Consider the following 21,408-nt stretch of genomic DNA (forward strand, 5'->3'; position numbering starts at 1 on the left):
ATGAGCATTCCAGGCCACTCTCCTTGGCTGACAAGTTACATCAGTATCACACAAGCCATTCTCATTATATTAATAGTGGCTGGATTTTTTCTGGACAAACCTTGTATACCTGTGTGTGCCGGGTGCTTTAACTTTTATACATAACAGTAAATAGTGAGAAGAAATGAAAAGTGAGGCACACCCTGTTTACCACTATTAACTATGACCATAATATTTGAGTAAGCCACTCCACCTACAATGAGACTGACTATCCCAGCCCTGGCTGGTGTGGCTCAGTTGCTTGGAGCATCGTCCCATAACCAGAAAGTTCCAGGTTCGATTCCTAGTCAGGGCACATATCTAGGTTGTGGGTTGATCTCCAGTCCAGGTGTATATGGGAGGCGACAATTGATGCTTCTCTTTCACATCAGTGTTTCTTTCTCTCTCTCGCTTTCTCTCTCTCTAAAAGCAATGAAAAATGTCCTCAGGTGAGGAGAAAAAGAAAACCTAGCTCTGCAAAACCCAAAGAAATGAAAGAGACAGACAGTGGAGCCTGCCTGCTACAGAAGCATTTATGTTGAAAGTGGTATATGTTCCCATAAGAAATACTGATAAACACAACATATATTTCCTTTTTGTTAGGAAAATGAAGTGGTTAAAACAGAAGCTAGGGACTGACCTCATGTAAGCACTGCCCCTCAGGTCTGGAAGGCCAAGACAGAAGGGAAGAGGGGGAAGCCCAGACTTTACTTAGGTCTGGCCCTTTAAATCATACCTCTGTCACAGTTGCTTTTAAAAATTAATGAAAAACCAGGCCAGGCATCAAATACAACAGATCACTATATCTGGAGATGGAATGGCCTCCAGTAGATGGTTACAGCATGTCAAGGTTTGGCAGATCTTGAGAGGTGCTATGACTTGCAAAAATGCTGGCAGTAGAAACAGTACTAGTTTTATGGGTAAGTGCCTTATCACAATACTACAGAAACAAAGATGTTTCCTCTCTCAGCGCAGAAAATAAGAACTGTGTTTCCCAACTGAAAAAGGAAAATGGCACATTTTCCCATTCGCCTAAGTATAATAAACCAGGCTCATCTCCTTACCTACACACTAGCATCAAATCCTGGCTGAATAAACGAGAGAAGGTCATTGTCTGAGAGCCAGATGGCAGGGCCACTGGAAAAGTGAAGGATGGGGAGACGTGGAATTCTGGAGCCAGGAATCTTTTCACAGATCCCTGCAGAGGGCTGCATTTGCTGTTCTTTTTCCACCCCTTCTACAGGGGCGTCGGTGCCGCTTCCCACACCTTCGCCTGCCTTTCCTCCCTCGGCTCATCCATGGGAAGGGGGACATGCCTGTGTGCGCACCCATGTGACACGTCCAACCCACTGCTGCTTAGTCTTCTCACAACTGCCTTTAGTTAAAGAAGCATCTTGGAAACATTATTCTCCACTTACACAGATTTTTAAAAATATTCTAGAACAAAATTCAGCTAAGAACTCAGAAACTATCTATTAACTCTGGTATAGGAGAGTCCTTTATTCTTTCCACTTCAAAGTTTCACTCTTCCCCAGCCAGCATATGTTGCAGCCAAAGGTTATCATTACAGACAGACTCAACCCCTTCCCATTCAGATCCTGAAACCACAGTGACAGGAATATGACCACTTGCCTGGACATCCTCCTCTTTCCTCTGCCCCAGCTTTGCACTGTGATAATGGGAAGAAAGAGTGGGACGATATGGCAAGTGGAGGCAGTGCTAATGGTGCCTTAGGGGGACCACCTGGACTTCTGTAATCCCAGCAGCCTTTACCAAAGCCACCCTCAATGAACATGCAGTATGAGTAAAAACTGGGTCTATTTTGCAAATGCAGCTTCAAATGCCCTAGTCCTGCACCTTCACTCCCTAGTATCCTCTTCTCCTAGTCTTCCACAGTGCCCCATCCTAAACCCCTTCCTACAGAATTCTGGAGCCCCATTCTTAGCAAGACCAGCTGCACCCATCCTTCCTCTGGTGCATGCTATGGCACTAGCAGTAAAAGGCAGACTGGTCACTTCTATGCCCCAGGGCTTGAAAGGTCAATTAGTGGGTGAGAGGCCGTCCCTTACTTTCCACTGTTTGGTTTCTCAGGCCATATCATAGTAGGTACTACTCAAATTTTTTGAGTCATGTGCTCAGAGCTCAAAGTTTACCTGACGCAGACCAATGGTTCAGGCTCTCCCAGCAAGTGATGATACACTCCTTTCCTAACACTGTAAGGGAGCTGCTTAAAGCAGTCACCGCCTTTTTAACAAGGCTACTAACTCCAAGCAAAGGCCTTGACTGAAGTAATGCTATCCGACAAACCATCTGTGTCCTGCCTTTCATAATTACATGTTGGGCAAGATTGCTGGATCAAGTACTGTGTTTTCAGACTATAAGACACACTCCCCCCCCAAATTTGGGGGAGAAATGAGGGTGCATCTTATAGTCCGAATGTAGCTTACCTGGCTAGTGGGGGGGGGGGCGGGGGCAGGCGGTGGCCGTGGAGCAGGGTGTTTTTTCCTATTTTCCTCCTCTACAATCTAGTTACATCTTATGGTCTGGTGCGTCTTATAGTCTTACAGTCCGAAAAACACGGATATCAGGAAAACCCCACAGAGCCACAGCGGAAGGTACCAGATGACACAGGGGAGGACAGCGTCACGTTTCCCTGGCTCCAGTGGAGCACCTCCAGAGGCACAAGTCCTCCAGAGGCATGGCCTCCCCGCAGCTTCCATGACATTGAAGGGGAAGCTGCCTTTTCTACTGTTTCCTACATGAGCAAACAGTATTGCAACTGGGCGTCAAATGCTTTGCTGAGGAAGCTACTCCTGATCAACGAGGCAGAGCCACAGCTGAGCCAATCTGGAAACATTAAGAAGGCAGACAGGACCTGAAGCCTGCAGAAGACAGAGCACAGTCAATGGCGTAAACTAGACCCATGCAAGGAAGCATTAACAGGAAAGAGTTTAAATTCCTTGTGTCCTGTGAAGATGAAGAAATGTTATACTTACAAGCATTTTATAAGACAATAAATGATAAAGAACCATATATTATAAAGAAATAGCAGCAGGACAAAGGGAACTTAATCCTTAACCAAAAATATTTTTAATAAGCAAAGTACAGTTATGTATTACCTGTATAATTCAACATTTTTTTAAAGGCAGGAAAGTAGTCATGGAGATAGAATTCAGTCAAGCATGACTGGATAAGCCCACTCTGATATATTCGGTAATATTTAGATCAAGAGCTCCACATTATAATAACAACTGTATAGGAGGAAAGCTTGACATAAAGCAATTAAGAAAGGAAGGTGGTATAGCCCAAGTTCATGTGTGTGTGTGTGGTATTTGTTTTGAAAGGAACAGTCCCATATAAACTACCGAAAAGAAGCCACTGATATCTCCATCATGATCTTCTATCCATTTCTCAATTCGAAATGAGAGATAATCACCACCACCACCATCACATATTTTTTTACTCTGAAAAAGATATTGTGGCAAGTTGGTCAAGAACACGATTATTGTACATTCCTGCCCATCTTCAGTCAGGCGCTCAGCAAGACCAGTAACACAGAAATAACACCCTGGAGTACTTCTTACTCATCTAATGGGAAACAGACTTTGGAGAATTTGATAAATACCATGTTTTTGTTCTGTTTTTTTCAAATATCCTTTTGTAATTTTTAAGAGTCACCATGGGTCTCTTTGGTTGTAACACAGCCTACAAGTAGACTTGTTTTTAGAGTAAAACTGCATAAATGGAATCAGAACTAGGAAAGCATGAATGGGAATGCATACAGTGGGGGAAGGGGGAGGACCACAAAGCAGAGGACAACTGCAGGGAACGTGAAAAGAAAATGTCTATACTAAGGAAAACAGACAAGTTAATAAACTCTGTTCTAGAGAACAGTGAGACCAATGATCAGCCCTCACATTCGCTATCCAGAGTATCAATGGCTAATGGTTACTGCTCCTTCCTGTAAAACAGTCTAAGACAACACTATGCAGCCGAACTTTCTGCTATGATGGAAATGGTCTATTCTGTACTGTCCAATCTGGGAGTCACAAGCCACGTGCAGCTACTGAGCTTTTGAAACGTGACTAGGGCAACCAAAGGAATGGATTTTTTATTGTATTTAATTTTAATTAATTTTGAAAATAGCCACACGAACCTAGTGGCTACTGGATCAGGCAGCACAGATGTGGAACATAGAGCTGTGATTAATTTCAAAGGCTTGTTTTTAAAGTCTTTCACCAAACTATACATTTATATTTAATAGACTTTGCATACATGAATTAAGTAAGATTTCATAGGAGACACAGCTCTTGCCCCAGACTCCGTGTTACGCTTTTCACTTTCCTAATCAATTTACTGTCTCTGCCAGAGCAGAAGCCACCATCAGGATGGAGAGCACCAGGCCTGCCTCAGTCACCTCTGTGCCCCAGCATGCACCAGGGCCCCACACCGTGTGTGTGCTCTGGATCAGCACTTGTTCCCTAATCGAGCATCGGAAGTCAAAAAGGAAGCACCTTTCTTGGCAGGATTTTGCAGAGAGACACGCTCCTGAATACCTGAATCTCCTTTTAAAAACCATCTCTGGGTTGCATGGATCAATAGCATTAGTAGTGACTAACCTGATCTTTCCCCACTTTAATCTCCTCCTGCCCATTACTCACACAACAGCAAGCAATAGTTCTCACTTTACAGATTGAATATTATATTTTTATTTAAAAATCAATTATTTCATGTTTCTCCTGAAATGAATCACTTCTAAATCATTATGTATTCCTTTGATTCTTCCCTGAAAAACCTGGAAGCTCACTTGTACCACTCAGCTGATATTCCGTAAGCTAAACACAGAATATCCAGAAGCACATCGATTATAAGTGGTCTATTAACGTCTTTTTGCCTGCTTTGCTTAAAGCAAAAAATTATATGTAAGAGTATATATATTTGTAAATTTAGCATGTATATACCCACACACATACATATATACACATATCTATACACACATGTGCACTACTCAGCCTCCAGCGATCAAGTCCTTTATCACACATTCTATCTACCCGGTTTCACTCTTAGAGCCACGTAACTATGATAGTGAGAAAGAACTGCATTAGATTTCTAGCTCTTACTACTTTTTAAAATAGGCCCCTTGGGGAAAAGTACTTAAACCCTCTGGGCCTCAGTCTTACACGTTTGTTGAAAGGACTAGACAGTATACTGGCTATGAAAGCACCAGAAGCGTGCCTGATGGGCAGCAGGTGTGCTGCGTTTGCTGAATAAGTAAGTTATTCCAGCCGTTTCGTGGGACCTCTTTGAGACGCCAACTCCCTACGAATGGACAAGACGTGGTTATCTTCTGACTGACAGTGAGCAGGCTCTGAAGATTAAAAGCAGATGGAAGGGCCAGCTACTGCTCATGCATTGAAGAAACAAAGGAGAGAGATATATCAGTCTTAAGAAGATGGTGGAAGAACTTACTAAAAAAAAGACATTTCTGGTGCCTGATAAAGATCAAATGAAAGGCCTTTCTCTGCTCTTTGGAAATAATTCAACTTAGGCTACCTTCGTAGACCCAAATACTAGTTTGTGGTCTGTCTATAGCTGTGGCTAATCTGTTGCCTGTTAATCTTTAAAGTGTGAAAGATCACAAGACCACTTACTATTCAGGCTCCAAACCTCACTTTCAGTAAATTTGATTTCCACACCTTTGCCTATCTATTCTAGAGCTTCTTTAGCTCTCAGATAGCATTTATAAATAGAACTGAGGTCAACAGCAGCTTTAACACTCTGTGTAAAGAATCCAAAGGCATGTAGCAGTGGAGTACTCCTTTAAAAAGTTAACCTCTCTTTTGTTTCTAGACTCCCTGTTCGGGAAGTACACAGTGAAGATCCTAAGCAATGATGTCGAGAGGAAAGGGGAAGATCACAGCACTCATCCATACCTCAGCTTCCTGCAGGGTCCCGTGGCTTCGGCACACCATGTCAGGACAAGTGATGGGAGACCCACATCCGTCTCGGATTGCCAGCTGCATGTACTGTTTCAGGCACTAGAAGTTAAGAAGAAAAAAGACAATTACCCACTGCGTTACAGTAGCACGAAGGTTACAAAACCACCACTGCCTCTTCTTCCTTACTTGGCAGTCCTGGGGCTCTTGTACTCAGCAAGCCTAAGTTATTACAAGTGGAAATAGTAAGAGCCATCACTTTGGGAAGAATGCAGAGACAGGCAATTCTGTATGACTGTATCCTAAGTCAAATTCCTGTATGCTCACATTTTATCCACCATAGGTTGGGGGGGAAAAGGACCATTCTTTTGCACTGATGGCAAAAGCCTTCTTTCTACTTAAAAAAAAAAAAAAAAAAAGAAAACTTATGTGAATTCCCACTTTAATTTTTATGTAGTGGTCCTCTCCCTCAAAGTTTGCCCAGAAGTAGAACTGTGACCCTAGTGCTGAGCCAGCCAGACAGAAAGAACATGGAAGTGAGGCACAGACTGATCCAGGAACACCCTTAACCCCAAATACACCTGGAAGACACAATGTCAAAAACAATTAGGGGGAACAAGACTTTTCCGAAACCATGGGCCTTGGTGAATGCTATGATGAGGAGGTTTGAGTAGAACCTGAGTAAAGAAGAAACCCAGAGAAGAGGAAGAATAACAAGGACGGCCCTGACCGCTGTGGCTCAGCTGGTTGGGTATCATTCCGCAAAGCGAAAGGATGCCAGTTTGATTCCCAGCGAGGGCACATGCCTGGGTTGCAGGTTTGGTCCCTAGTCAGGGTGCACAGAAAAGGCAACTGATCGATTTTCTTCTCTCACATCAAAGTTTCTCTCCATCTTTTTCTCCCTCCCTTCCCCTCTCTATAAAAAAAATAAATATATTTTTAATACCAAGGACAAACTTGATCTACTCATTGCCTACTGCACCTGAATCTTGGGCAGTGAGTAGAGATGTGAGTCAGACTTAGAAGGTAAAAGAGGAATTGATACCATTACGGAAATCTCTAATTCCTACCTCTTCCCTCCCAACCCACTGCACATGCCCACAGGAAATTGAAGGCCATAGTTTCAGAAGATGGAGCTCTTAAGAAATCTGTAAGTTGGCTTCTCAATTTCTCCTAATTTGCTCATAATCGGTCAGTTCTTTTCTATATGCATGATAGAAAAAAATCAAGCTTAATGTTTGAGGAAGACACCCCAAAAATATATACGCTACTCAATGAATTAATGACTCTTACAAAGTGATCATTATTTATAACAGGGTTTGGATCTTTCAAATTTACACATTTAGGTATCACCCTGCTACATTACAAATATTGCTACTGCATCAACCTTTTATAAAAGCTGAATCACCAAATAAATTTTATGGTGAGAATATTGATGATATAACTGGGAAATCTATTCCTTTTATCGACCATCTTTATTTATTTTCCCTATCTGAAAATAAAGCTGATATCAAAATTGTATTTCAGAAAAAAATAATCCTGTATTTATCCAACTGAAATTACTGTCACAATGTACCAATGAATCAATGACTAAGGAAAACCATTTAAACCAGATTTGCGTATGTTCAAGTACTGAACAATTCTGTTCTCCAAGGAGTCAATCTTTTTCTATGATGCTCGCAGAAAAGGAAACTAGAAAATAACCTAAATATCCAAAATAAAAGAACACATGAATAAATTATGCTAAATTTATGCAACGGAAAGCTGAAGAATCATGAAAAATATTTTCGAATGATGTTTAAAGACATGGGAATGTGCTCATGACTGGTATGAATTGGGGAACAAAAGATTTAGTATGAACTGGAGAATAAAAGAAGCTGGAGCAGGGGTCTTCTTAAGTCACTCTTCCCTTACAATTGACTACAATTTAGATACCATATTTTAACTTTACTTTCTTTTTCCAGAGAAGGGTGAAGAGTCACTCTTGCTAGGAGTTCCTGTGCCAGACATGGTCTCCAGTACCAGGAAGAGTGGTGAGTAGCAGAAAAGCAGCAGCAAGGAAATACAAGGAAGATTTTCAATGGGCCGCAAACCTTGGGAGAAACAGCAGAGGTGGCTCACAAAGGGAGAGCCGTGGCAAGGAACAAGCAAACAAATCACGTGAAGGCCTGTCCACCCCATCTGCTCCTAAGGACGTCTCAGCCTTCCACCTGCCACACAGATGCCAGTGTCACTGCCTTGACCTCTCCAGTGGCCCCCTGAACGTTAAGTAGAAAGACTGAAAATGTATGGCCTCTAGGCTCACAGGGAAAGTGTCTGAGGAAATGAACGTCAAATCCCGATATCTGGGCTCCAGCCCCAGCAGCACCACTGTGTTAGGTGACAATGGGAAAATTACTTAACCTGTGACTCAGACTTGCTTCCCCTGATCTTTAAAGTGGGAACAATAATACCTGTTATGGTTACTTCTCAGGGTTTAAAACACACACAAGCACAAGCCTAAAATTTTGTATATGGAAGCCTTTTAAAATTTTGCAAATTATAGAATATTTGGTCATATTTCTACTCTACTTCACCTGTCTTAGACTTTCTATGAAAAATGTAGAGGGGCAATGTTACCCTTTGACCTTCTCAAATTATCCTTTCTCCACTCCCTGCAAGGGACGAGTGAAGCCACTCACGGTAGAGAAGCTCCATAGACAGAACAGATAACTAACAGAACAACATCCCCCACACCTCTCGCCAAGCCTCTCCTTAGAACTGTTTGGGTCTATACATAAAGCTTAGAGTTAAATAGGAACTAAAAAGACTGTGTGAGTCTTTATAGGCAAAAAACAAAAATTCATTTCCACTGATGTTGCAAATTTGTAAAGTTGAATCTAAGCTTTCCCAAGGGGTTATAATGTATGTTCTATTTGCTAATGGCATGTTCTTAAGTACACTGCAACCACAATACATAAACCCAATGAAATTTTAAGCTTCCCACAAGTACTCTCCTGGCCACAGTAACGCATGACCCATGACTTTAGGACAGAAGTTAGAGCTGCAAGCACCAACAACAGGGTGTAATTATATACATCTTATATACCCTTTTGTCTTAAATTCTAGGAAACACTGGTTCAGGAAAGAGATTTGTAGTGCAAGTTGCTAAGCAATGCTCTAGCACAGGCATCGACACTCCACCCCCAGGGGCCCGCATTTCCATTCAAAGGCAAAGAGGGAAACAACTGGCTCTAGTTATTGCTTCTTATTAAATTTTCAAGTACCTTAGGTTTATTATATGTCTTCTCTTAGCTTGCACTAAAAATTTAATCTCTAACTCTCCCTCTCTTCTTCAAAACCTCTGGCTAAAGCACACACACACAAAAAAACCCCTGAAAACATTCACAAGATCCCCTGTGCATGTTATATGAACCAAACATAAACAAATGGCTAACAATTCTGGAAGAAACTGGTGTCTAGCTTGTAAATAAAGACAGAGGAACACAGAAAAAGAAAAACAATGATCATTTAGTCACACTGAAAAAGTTACATTCCAATAAACAACAGCATTAAACAAATGTCTAAATATGCAATTTTCATAACAGCTAGCAAACTCTAAGGGGAAAGTTTCAAATACAACATTTCAAATATCCTGATGACCAAAGAAATAAACAACTTTTCTTTTGGATAGTCAACATCTCAATTAGTTTGGTAGAACATAACGTCTTTTAGGCCATGAAGCATCATGTATAATAAGGATTGTTCCTCAAAACCATTTCGCGAGCCCTCGAGGATTCAAATGGGATCTAGCCAAGGATTTAACCATCAAACACCTGCTGAACCAGATGACTTGTATGGTCTCTTCTAGTCCTGCGATTCTATGAATTATGAACTATGGAACCTTCCCTGAAAGAGGTTTCTCCTAGACCCCTTTGAGGCACGTTAATTTTCCAGTGTACCAAAGGCCATTCTTCATAGGTGTTTTCATCTATTGGCTGGACAGGGCAAAAAGGGCTGCATCATTTAGACTAAGCTCCTAATAGATACACCCAAGAATAACGTACATGTGTATACATATTTATAATAAAGTTGCTTTCTCTGTCACTAGATTATACCTCTCTTAAAACTTTTCTCTAAAAGCATTACAATGAATAGCCAAGGGAACTGGACTCTAACAATGAAGACTGAAGTACAGGCTCTGAAGTTTTCCTTGGCATCTTGGGCAAGTCATTAATATCTCCAGCTACAGCACTCTCAATAATAAAATGAAACAACACCGCCTGCCAAGCCTATTCTCAGGGAAACAGAGAGTCCCTCATGAGGGTGAATACATGAAAATACAATGAAAAGTGAAAACAACTATGCAAATGTAAAGTGTAATTGGAGAATAGAATAGGTTTCTGAAGTATAGGCAGGCATGCATAAATGAAAGTCCTCTGACAGATATGACCCCCCAGAAATCAGTCTCACGATGGTGGGGGAGGGGGAAGGAGGGAGAGGTAAGGAGACTATGTATTGTTGGGAGGAAGGAGGTACTGTGGGCCATTAGCTCAAAGTTTAAATGGATCCTCAGGCTCTTGGATGCTTCTGGATGCAGACGCTGGGGTTTTGAGGTCCAAGAAAGACTGGCAGACCACCCGGATTGAAGATGAGCTGGTGAACTATTGACCTTGGGTTTCTCATTGCTAACACAGTCATAGATGGCAAGGAAGGTGACAAGGGGGAAAGTACCTTGAGTTTAAATGTTTGCTTTTTATTTTCCTGGCACAATGCTATCTATACACTAAAATGGATATTTAATAAAATGTAGAGTAACATTTCCCTGTCTCAGTACACAATTACATCATAATGTCTCAAGAGTGTTCTAAATAACATCTTATATTTAGGCCAATATTCTATTTATTCCAGTTCAGACTATGATCTCTATACATGATCCAAGAATAAAGCCTTCCTTGTTGGATGCCGTTGAGTTAAATTATTAATAAACTCATGATGGAACATCTCTCACAATTCAAAAGCCTTTTAACACACCAAAAGCATCCTGGTTTGTAAATATATAATGGTTTTTAAAAATTCAAATAAATTAATAATCTATAGCTAGGCAGTAAATTGTTTCCTGGTATAGTATGGTCCTGAACTTTTTATTATAAAGCCCCTTTCAGAAACCTTGGCTTTTCACAAAGATGTCATTACTAGTGACGGGCATCACCTTAATTTCCCTTTGTCAACCATGCAGGACATCAGAGGACTGATAGGAAAACCTGGCACCAGATGATGAGAAAGAAGCCCCCAATCAAACAAGCCATAGGCCAGTTAAAAAGAGACCTTAGTTTCACAGTCCTCATCCTTAAGTGTCTCTTATTCAGAAAGCCTCCCACATCCTGTCCCAGCCCAGCAAAATGCCCAGCCCGTCTGTTCTCAGAGCACTCTGGTGCCCAGCTAGCACAGAATTTTTCAAACCAGGCACGAACACCTATTCTTGGGAACCCAGGAGTCCCCCATGGCAAGGTTTTTATCCATTTTATTTAATATTTGATAAGTATACTTTGAACCATCTCAAGGAAAACCCCATTTCTACTCGATGCCAATGCTCACACTTGCATTTGGTGCGGTCTGGCTCTGCCAGAAAAGAATTCAGTCACTGTCACAGGTGGATGAAAAAGCTACGCAAGTATCTGGACCCAGTGAAAGCTGTACAAGTCAAGATTTTCAGTGATTCCAACTCAGAAAAGCGGCCAGATCATTAAATTAGCACTTTTTCATTGGAACACACCAAACTCTGAATCTAACTGTGAAAAGTGACTTAGTGGAAACTAAACCTCATCCATCACATTAATGTTAACTTAAAGGTTGTTGGTCTATGTTAGTCAACATGCAGATTATACATTTATTCTGAGGTTCTCGTTTAAGAGATGGAAGTCTAAATGTGCTTGTACCTTGTATTACATTTAAGTGAGGCTACAATAAAAGTAATTTTAAAACACTTCAGTGTTGGGGTTCCAACTGTTTTCCTATTCAAAAGGAAACTCGATAAACCCACCAAAGGGAGGAGAACCCTGTGACTCTCAGTGGCAGCGCAGCTGGGTGTATGACATTTTCCCCTGGAGACTGATCAGAATATCAGACTATCCAAAAAGAGTTTTATAAACAATATAACCATATACCCCTCCCCCAAATCTCCAGAAGACTTGGCTCTTCCTCCCTACTTTCCAACATTTCCATCAACAACTTAGGTAACACCAGATGTTAACAATTATGTCATACCTGTCAACAGTGGAGTGCTCATCGCCCTGCACTGCAGGTGACTGTGAACTAGGCTGTCTCCCCAATAGCTCGGGAGTTCCTTTAGGGTCTGGATCTTACCTTACTGATCTTTCTACCACACGATCCAGGACATGGTGGATCCAGACTTCTGTGGGCGCTGGAAGCCCGAACCTACCAGCTTCATGGAAAAGTCCTTCAGCTCCAGTCGCTGAAACACGTAAACCCACTCCACCTGCAGCCTTCCGCCCTCCCCTCCTTTGACACGTAGGAGCCAACGTTGCCTTCCAGGGCCAACTCCACTATTACCCAGTTCCCATTTCCTCCTCCCTTCCAGGATATTTACCCAATTGATTATCTATTTTCTTTCTTATGTCTTGAAATTTTCCCTATCTATTGAGTCCTTCTTCAGCAGCTAAACATGTCCAAAACTATTCTAATTAAAGAAAAATAATAAAAACAGCCAAGAAAAACAGCCCTTCCTTACACTTCTTCCTGGCTAGATACTGACTTTTCATTCCTCTCCTCTTCATCGTCAAATATTTAAAAGAGTTGTCTGCCCTCACTGTGTCACCAATGCTGTCAGGGTTCCACCCCTACAACTTAGCTGCAGTGGCTCTCCAAAAGTGCCAGTGACCTCCACATTGTTGCTGAATCCAACACGTATTTTCTTCCTTCCTGACCCCTCACCCACACGTAACCATTCCCACTTTCTTCAAATTTTCCCTTCTCTTGCCTTCAGAATTCCACACTTCTCTGATTTTCATTCTATTGTCCCCTCTGGCCATTCCTTCTCAACCTCTTTCATCTTCCTCTACCCAGTAAATGCTGAAATTGCAGGATGGAATCTAAACTCTTCTGTTTTTGCACTTTTTGGTCACCTCATTAGCTAGATATAATCACTTCCCTGCTCTACTCCGTAATGCAGAGAATATACTTCCCAGATTCCAGTGGGAGGCATAAATAGAACCAATTACCCAGTTGCTTAGCAAATCAATCAATCAATCAATCAATCATCCTTGATGATTCTTTTCCTCAAACTCCACAACCAAAACATGCCCAAATCTAATCACTTCTCACCACTCCCAATGCAATTCAAATCATCACCACCTACTTTAAAGACCTCTGCAATGGCTTCCTCCCTGATCTTAGCTTCTGTTCCACACAGTAGCCAGGGTGCTGTTTATATGCATCTTTTATTTATTGATTTTAGAGAGAGGGAAGGAAATAAGAGAGAAGAAGGAAAAGAGGGAGGGAAGGGGAGAGAGAGAGACAGAGAGAGACAGAGGGAGAGAGAGGGAACAAAATATTGGTTTGTTGTTCCACTTATCTGTGCATTCATTGATTGAGTCTTTCATGTGCCCTGACCAGGGATCAAACCCACAAGCTTGGCGTATTGGAAAACACTCTAACCAACTGAGCTACCCAGCCAGGGCAATATATACATCTTTTAAAAATATAAAGCATATCTTATTCCCCTGCTCAAAACTTCCAATGAATGTGCATCTTTAGATTGCCTCTCAAACTCCTTACCATGGCTCACGATGCCCTAAATTTCCTGACTACTAGCTACTGCTGTGAGTTCATTTCCACTACATTCTCCCTTACTCTGGGAACGTGAACCTTCTTTTTCTTCAACAGGTCAAACTGAGAGAGGCCTTCCCTGGCTAAACATACCAACCTTCCTTGCCCTCAGCCTCCTTTCCTGGTTTTATTTTTCTTCATAGCACTTACGACTACCTAATATTACTTGTGTATTGCCTGTTGCCCCACTAGAACTTCAGCAGAAGGACAGGGCCCTTGCCTTGTTCTTGATTGATCCCAGAAAACCATGTAAGTTCTACAAAATGTGTTATTGCATGACTTAATAAACGTCTAAGTCCTATCAATCCATTTCCTAAACACGGATTAGAACTGTTCATCTCCATCTCTTCTGCCATGATCCTACGCCACCTACCTTTACCTCTAACCTGGGCGTTTGCCTCAGCCCATTCACTAGTCTTCCTGTATCTGTTTGTGCCTGTTTCTAATTAATTCTCCACACTGCAGGCAAAACAAAATTTTTAACAATCTAAGCTTGAAGACTTCTTTCACGGCTTAAAACCCTTCCATGATTGTAAGCACTTATTCCTCTTTTTTTCTCTTTTGTAGCACTTACTATAATTAGGCTTCAAAAATAAGGTATATGTAATTATGTGCTCTCCAAAATCTCACTGTCTGATCATTCCCCCAGTCAACGCCACCAGAAATTTCAGCCTTTAGATTGCTTCAACCAGCACCTTGTCTTTAGAATGATCCCGTTATCATTCACATGTAATTATGGCAGGAGGATTTAAAACACAGGTTACACAGGCCAGTTCCCTGGCAGAGGGCAGTGTACTGAAAAAAAGGACCAAAGGCAGATGTTTTTATGGACAAGAAACACTGGAAATTATGGCACCCTATTGGGAAAGGCAACTGTGATATTGTGATTTATAATTAAAAATACATTATTTAGTCTTTGTCCCAATTTTTAGCAGGAAGCTTCTAAAACCCTTGGAATTTCCTTAGTGGTCAAAGATATAGAAGTGGCTTTTGTTATATTAACAAAGTGACTTTTGAAATGCCCCAGGCCATCAAAATGGGGGCTGGTTGCCAGGGGAACCCACCCTGTCATTACAGGGTTGGGATGTTCATTCTCATCTGGGGAATGCCTAGGAGGGGAGAGGGGTCGGAGGTTGAACTGACCATCAGTGGCCAATGATTTAATCAGTCTTGTCTGTGTAATAAAACCTCCATAGAAACCCAACGGGACAGGGCTCAGAGAACTTCTGGTTGGTGAACACACGGAGATACGAGGAGAGAGGGGCGCGCGGAGAGGGAAGGGAAGCTCCACACCCTTCGCCATGCTTGGCCTTCAGCATCTCTTGCATCTGGCTGTTCCTGAGTTATGCACTAGATTAACCAGGTAATCTAGTAGGTATGCTTCTCTGAGTTCTGTGTGCTGCTCTAGGAAATTAATGGAACCCAGGGGGTAAAGGGTGTGGGATCCCTTGACTTACAGCCAGTTGATCAGAAGCACAGGTTTCAACTGACATAGAAAGCAGGGAGGGAGCAGATCTTGGAGGACTGAACCTTTAACATGTGGGATCTAATGCTATTTCCAGATAGATACTGTCAAGATTGAGTTGAATTGTTGGATACCTTACTGTTGTCCAAGAATCGTTTGGTGCTATTGAGACAAAATAGTGAGAAGCTAGGAAAATTCTTTGGCAAATGGAATAGAGAAACTGAGACAGACAGCTGGACAAACTGACCGAACAATTTACAACCAGGCGCAGATGGTCACCAGGGTGGAAGAGGGCAGAAGGCCCGGCAAGGGCCCGTGTGCCTGGCAGGGGGCAGAACAAGGACCTCACCCCCAGGGTAACCTGTCCTCCCTGGAGATAACATCTAGGCCTCCGTTGTATTGGGTTGGCCAAACATCCATTTAGTGCTTTTCCATTAAATAAAAGATACTTTTTTATTTTCAACAATAACTTTATTGATTTAGATATTTTGAGTATGCCGGCTATTTCCCACTGTTGGCTTCTAGTGGGTAGAGGCCAGGGGTGCTGCTAAACATCTTCCAGTGCATAAGACAACCGCATGGCAAAGATTTATTTAGCCAAAATGTCAATAGTACAAACTTCAAAAACCACTTTTGACACGTTCCGTCAGTCACAGCACCTTCTCCATATACTGCACAAACCTTTTGTGTTTCAGTTGTATTTCTAACTTTCTCAAAGTAATTAATCATAGTACACCAAAAATATTGCGTATTTTCTTCCATCTTCAATATTAAATGGCCACACAAAAATTCACCAATTTTGATGTTTTTTTAAATGCACACTGATATGACAGCTGTCACAACACAATATAACAAACTGTTTCAAATGAAGTTAAAGATAACTAAGCACTACTAAAGCCATTTTAAGGAAAAAAACAAATGTTTTGGCCAACCCAATACTTCAGCTCCAGGACCAGAAAAGCTGCAAAACCAGGTGGGTGATGCCAGAACCAACTGCAATGACTAAAAACACCCTGCCTGATACTGGTGTGGTGCCGGGAGCAGAGGGGATGGGCCCTGAGGCAGCTCAGCAGCACTGCATTGCCCAACTAACCAACCTGTACATGAGGACAGATTCCCTACCCCTGGGCAGAAATGCAGCAGGAGGAAGTCATTGAGTGGAGCATGTGTGAGGCTAGCAAAATGTGTGGATAAGGGAAAAGCCCTCCTACCCTCATCCAGCTCCTGATTTTAAGGGAAACCATAGGACACAGAGGCGTGTGTACCTAAAGGTTAACGTGGCAGCAGGGGGAGGTGCAGACCTGCCAGTCTAACCTGGGAAAAGGATGGGATTGGCTGTGGGGCTGGACCCTTCTGGAGTGCACAGAAGCCTGGGCCAGGAGATTTAAATGGAGGGAAGGGAAAAACATGCCTTCTTCTTCTTCCCCTTGCTCGCCTGTTAAGAAACAGAGTGCTTGCAGATTAGCAGGCCCTAGTGGCCCAGCTGCAGGCCCCAGGCCCTTGGCACAGGAAGTGGCAGCAATGGTGGCATTGCAGCATGGGCTGTGCGCACAGATTACAGCATAATACACCAAAAATGTTGCATAGTTTTGTAAAGAACCCTGAAGTAGGAACAAGCTAAGCTGCCTGGATGACTGTGTAGTGGCCAGCTGCAGTTTCCCAAAGGATGGTATTTTTAAATGGGAGAAGGAACTCTGGGATCAGCCTTGGATTTATCTGGGAGAGGGTGGTGGGGCTTTTCCTCTGGTTGTTCTGGAAGGGGTGGGCTCTGAGGAAAAAGCCGGACATTCTTCCAAAATCATGTAGCTTTTGAAAAAATGAACTTTCCTTTTTTACCAAACCTCTGCCTCCACAGTTTGCCTATGGACAGCAGGCAGCAGAACTCTATTTCTGTCCAGTAACATGTCCTGTCACTGACCAATCAGCAGAGATCATGACCCTAAAAGAGCCTCCCTGTAAAAACTGATGAATATTCTACTGAAACTCTCCCCTGAGACCTCCCCTAAGATTCCCACCTGCAAGTAAGAGGTAACAGCCTCAAGACAAAGGACCCAGCATGAGTCCTCCCTCTGGGGAGCAGCCCACCCCATTCCCTTCTCCTTCTTTCCCCACAGGCATGTGTCTTCTAAACTCTAAGCCAATGGGCAGATGAAGCTCTACCAGGCTAAACCCTTCAACCTGTCCCCAAAGCTCCCTCCTCTCTGACTTCCAATGAGCTAAGGCTGCCCAAGCTGGGTTCTCCTATTGCTTCTTCTATGCTAAGCCCTTCCTTGTTTCATTGTTCCCAGCACTTAACATTTTACTAGAGAATTCACAGTATTAAAACTATACCTTCAAAGGACAGAAGGATGGATGGATGGACAGATATGTGATAAGGCAAGTAGAGTAAAAAATTAATGTTAGAATATAAGAAGAGACAGGAATATAGAGTCATTGTTAAAATCCTTTCACTTTTGTTGCATGTTTGAAAAAACTGTTGTACAATTTCTTAAAACTAAAAAGAAAAAATATATACCACTAAATCTCAGATTTTAATGTTCCTTAAAGCAAAAAAAATTATCTGTATTATATTGTATATAAAACCCTACTATCTGTATTAGTATATAAAATAGAATTTAAATATACTATAGTGTAATAAAATCTTATTAATTAAAAGTAATGGTAGCAATATTGATTAATGATTATCTAAGCTTTTGAAATTTTAAAGAATAGTTACACTATACATGAGAGAATGAAGCTAACTCATTGTTAACTACACTTTTTTCTACAGGATATAACCTATAAAGCCAGCATGAAAATAGCTCATCACACCAATGACAATTAGACAATAGTGATGCTGTTTGTTTCCTCAAGAAGATACTGCTTTTCTACATGGAGTTATGGTTAGAAATCAAGATTTATCAGTTTAAAAGAGACATCCTTTTTCAATTTTTTATTGTTATTCTATTACAGTTGTCCCAGTTTTTTCTCTTTGCCCTCCTCTACCCAGCCCACAGTCGATCCCCACACTGTTATCCATGTCCGTGGATCAAGAATAGACGTTAAGTCTTAAGCAAACTTCTTCTTTGGCTACATTTACAAAAGAGAATTTATTACATTTAAGAAATGTGAACTCTGAAAAAGCAGAAAATGTTAAACAATGATGAACAGTAACTACACTGAATATGAGCAATCTTATTTTATTCAAAATTAATTTGAAATGATTTAACTCAATTACTCCACAGCAAAATCAGAATATCTTTCTATTTATAATTTAGATGGAACACAATTGCAACTATTGCAACCTTAAAATTTCCCCCCAACACTTCATACTGAAAAAATTTTAATGTTTTTGAAATTTTCTGTAAAGCAAGTTTCTAGAAATCAAGGGTGGGGATTATATGTGGCCCTTACTTTTATTTTTTAACTTTAATTGCCATAATTTGAACAAGTCTTCCTTTTCTTTCTCTTAGCAAATCCACAGGCTTACACATCTGAGACTGCTCTTGACTCTCCTGTTAAAATCTAACCTAGTTACTGTCCTGGAGCTGCCACTTTCCAAATGTCATGACTTAGCACCATGTTCTAGCAAATTAGACTCTCAAGGCAAAGATCTTAAGTCAAAGGCACATGACTGGCTGTTTCAGAAGTTTGTGTCAGTGGTCAAAGAAGAGACGGGGGGAGGAGGGGGGATATGTCTTTCAAAGCACATAATAGTGAGTCATTCATGTGTGCTTCACCAATACAGTGCTCTGCAAATACCCTAGACCAGTGCATCAAACCTTTTAAAAGATGAACCAAAACACAGATCACAGGGCCCCATTCCCAGAGTTTCTAATTCAGTAGGTCTAGGGTGGGGCTCAAAAATATTAACAAGTTCACAGCTGCTGCTGCTGCCACTGGTTTGGGGACCACACCTGGAAAGTCACTGGCCTACAACTAAAATATCCATTATATGAGAGGCAGGGGGAAGGAGGAGATGACAGGGAGAAGAATATTTGTCAGGTTCTTTGACAGCTAGGGTATGTGTCTTAAAATTGTTTCATATAATCCTCAGAGCAACTCTGAGGCAGGTTTTATCCCCATTTCACACAAAGCAGTTGAGCAACTTATCCAAACTTCCCAGAACTGGTAAATATAGGAGTAACTATGTGTCTCAGTTAAACCAAGGTCTCATTGAGACACAGCCTTTGCTTGCTTTCTCACTACTTCACTATTTCCATGTTATCAGAACTAAACATGACAAAATACTGGAATCTTTACAGCTTGAAAATGTTACATTTTTCCTTCTGAAGGTTGTCAACACCATAAACTGTAAAGTTTTTCAAAGATCAGACACCATTCCATATTAAAACAATCTGTATTTACCCCACTACCTAGGGAAATTAGATATGACGGCTATAGACTGTTCTTTTCCAGTCGCAGTAAAGATCTGGGTGGTTTAGAGACACCCATTCAGTAGCTGCCCTCTGCACACAAGAACCCAGACTGAGGGCCCCTCGTGAACACCAGTAACGTCTACTAACATGATGCATGTGGGGGTAGGAGAACACCAGCCCTTGAATATACGCCTGAATGTACAGTGCACTGGGAGCTTCCAGTGTGGAAAGCAGATCTCTTAATCTCTCAGCCCCTGGTTTTTCCCGTAACTTGCCGGGAAGTCACAGAGCTGAAAGTTCACAGCACGCTGCTCAATCCCTTCAGTCTGCGGCACGGCCACCAGTGTATTCGGATTACACACTCTCGGGTCTTTGGAAAACACTTTGGAATTTTTAACCAGTTCCTCTTTACATCTTCTTTGAATTGTCCAAACTTGTATGTAACTAAAAACCAGTTGTTAGTTTGCATTACACAGGCCATTGTCAAGCTGGAGAAACTACAGGGAGGATCATAAAAACCCAGTGGGAGGCGCAGCCATTGTTCATGCTAACAACTAAACTGTAGGGAGCACGTACTCTGTATTAGGCAGTCCCTTATGTATTTTCACAGAGATCGTTCTTATTTCACCTGAACAACCCTATAATGCAGGCATTAAGAGGGTCCTAGGCAAGTAACTTAATTTTGCATTGGTTTCTTTATCTGTAAACTAGAGGGTAAGAGTAAAAGGGAAAAAAAGTAGTATTCTTGCATAATATATATTACATGGTAGGTTTTCAAATGCTTTTACTTGTCCTTTCTTGATTTTTTAAAAAAAATGAACAAACTAAGGATCAAAGAAATTCAACAAAAACTCTACATTCACATGGCTAATAATTCACAAACACTTTTCAGAAGAGTACAACCAAAAGGGCCTCCATATTGGGGATGGGAAATGATTCAAACCCATTGAGGCTTTTAGTTAACACAGAGCTATTTATTTCCATGGAAACTAGGCACTGACTGCGTCTAACCTGATTCCAAGAGGTGCTGTGCACAGTGGAATCCACAACATAACCAATCCTTGAGGAACTTACTTATTCCAAAAATGCGGTTTTAGAATGTTCTAGTTAGCTCACGCTATTTTTGGCTTCCATTTACCTAAATCTTTTAGAAGTTCCTTTTCCTACTTGTCATCGAATATAAACTTTGTGACAACACATCTCACACAGCCTTAAGACCACCATGAGGAGCACTACTTTTTCATTCATTCACTCTCCTAGGTGTAAGACACTTTTCTGGGTGGGGCCCGCTTTTCTAACTTACAGTACTGTGAACACCAACGTGTAAAATCAGTTCAAACTGTAGTGACACTGGACATAGCATATACTGCGTTGAAGAAAGAGTCATAAGATCAGTTTGTTTTGCTGCAATTTGCTTCCTCCTTAAAAGAGGAAGCATGTATTAAATGAGATATGTTCTATTCATATATCAGATTGGAGAAGATGAAAAATTTGCAAATACCGAGAGTGTGGAAGAAGGGGGCTTTCCCACACCATCAGACGGAAGGCTGAACGGCACAGCAGTGTGGGAAGGCAGTCTGGCAACACGTACTGATTTAAAACGCACGTGCCTTCTGATTAGGCAATTCTACTTGCAGAAATTTATCCTACAGAGATGTATTCTCACATTTATATAAGCACAAACATTTTCATTTATAATAGCAAAACCTAGAAACAACCTTAAAGTCCACTTTTTAGGAGGGACCTAGTTAAGTAAATGTTAATACAGCCTTACCACCGAACACTACACAACCCTTAAAAAAGT

At 41.5% G+C, this 21,408-nt stretch overlaps 1 protein-coding gene across 8 annotated transcripts in view; it reads right to left on the bottom strand.

The window, feature by feature from the left end:
• The window catches only part of RNF144B (ring finger protein 144B), a 164,385-nt gene that overhangs the window by 29,275 nt on the left and 113,702 nt on the right, over positions 1 to 21,408 (bottom strand). For all 8 annotated transcript variants that reach the window (XM_053920432.2, XM_045199478.3, XM_071220967.1 and 5 more), the window contains one exon: positions 5,952 to 6,056. In XM_053920432.2, the coding sequence (XP_053776407.1) occupies positions 5,952 to 6,056 (105 nt within the window). The remainder of the gene's footprint in view (positions 1 to 5,951; positions 6,057 to 21,408) is intronic.

This window comes from Desmodus rotundus, chromosome 3 (genome assembly GCF_022682495.2).
Source record: "Desmodus rotundus isolate HL8 chromosome 3, HLdesRot8A.1, whole genome shotgun sequence".
Classification (NCBI taxonomy): Eukaryota; Metazoa; Chordata; class Mammalia; order Chiroptera; family Phyllostomidae; genus Desmodus; species Desmodus rotundus.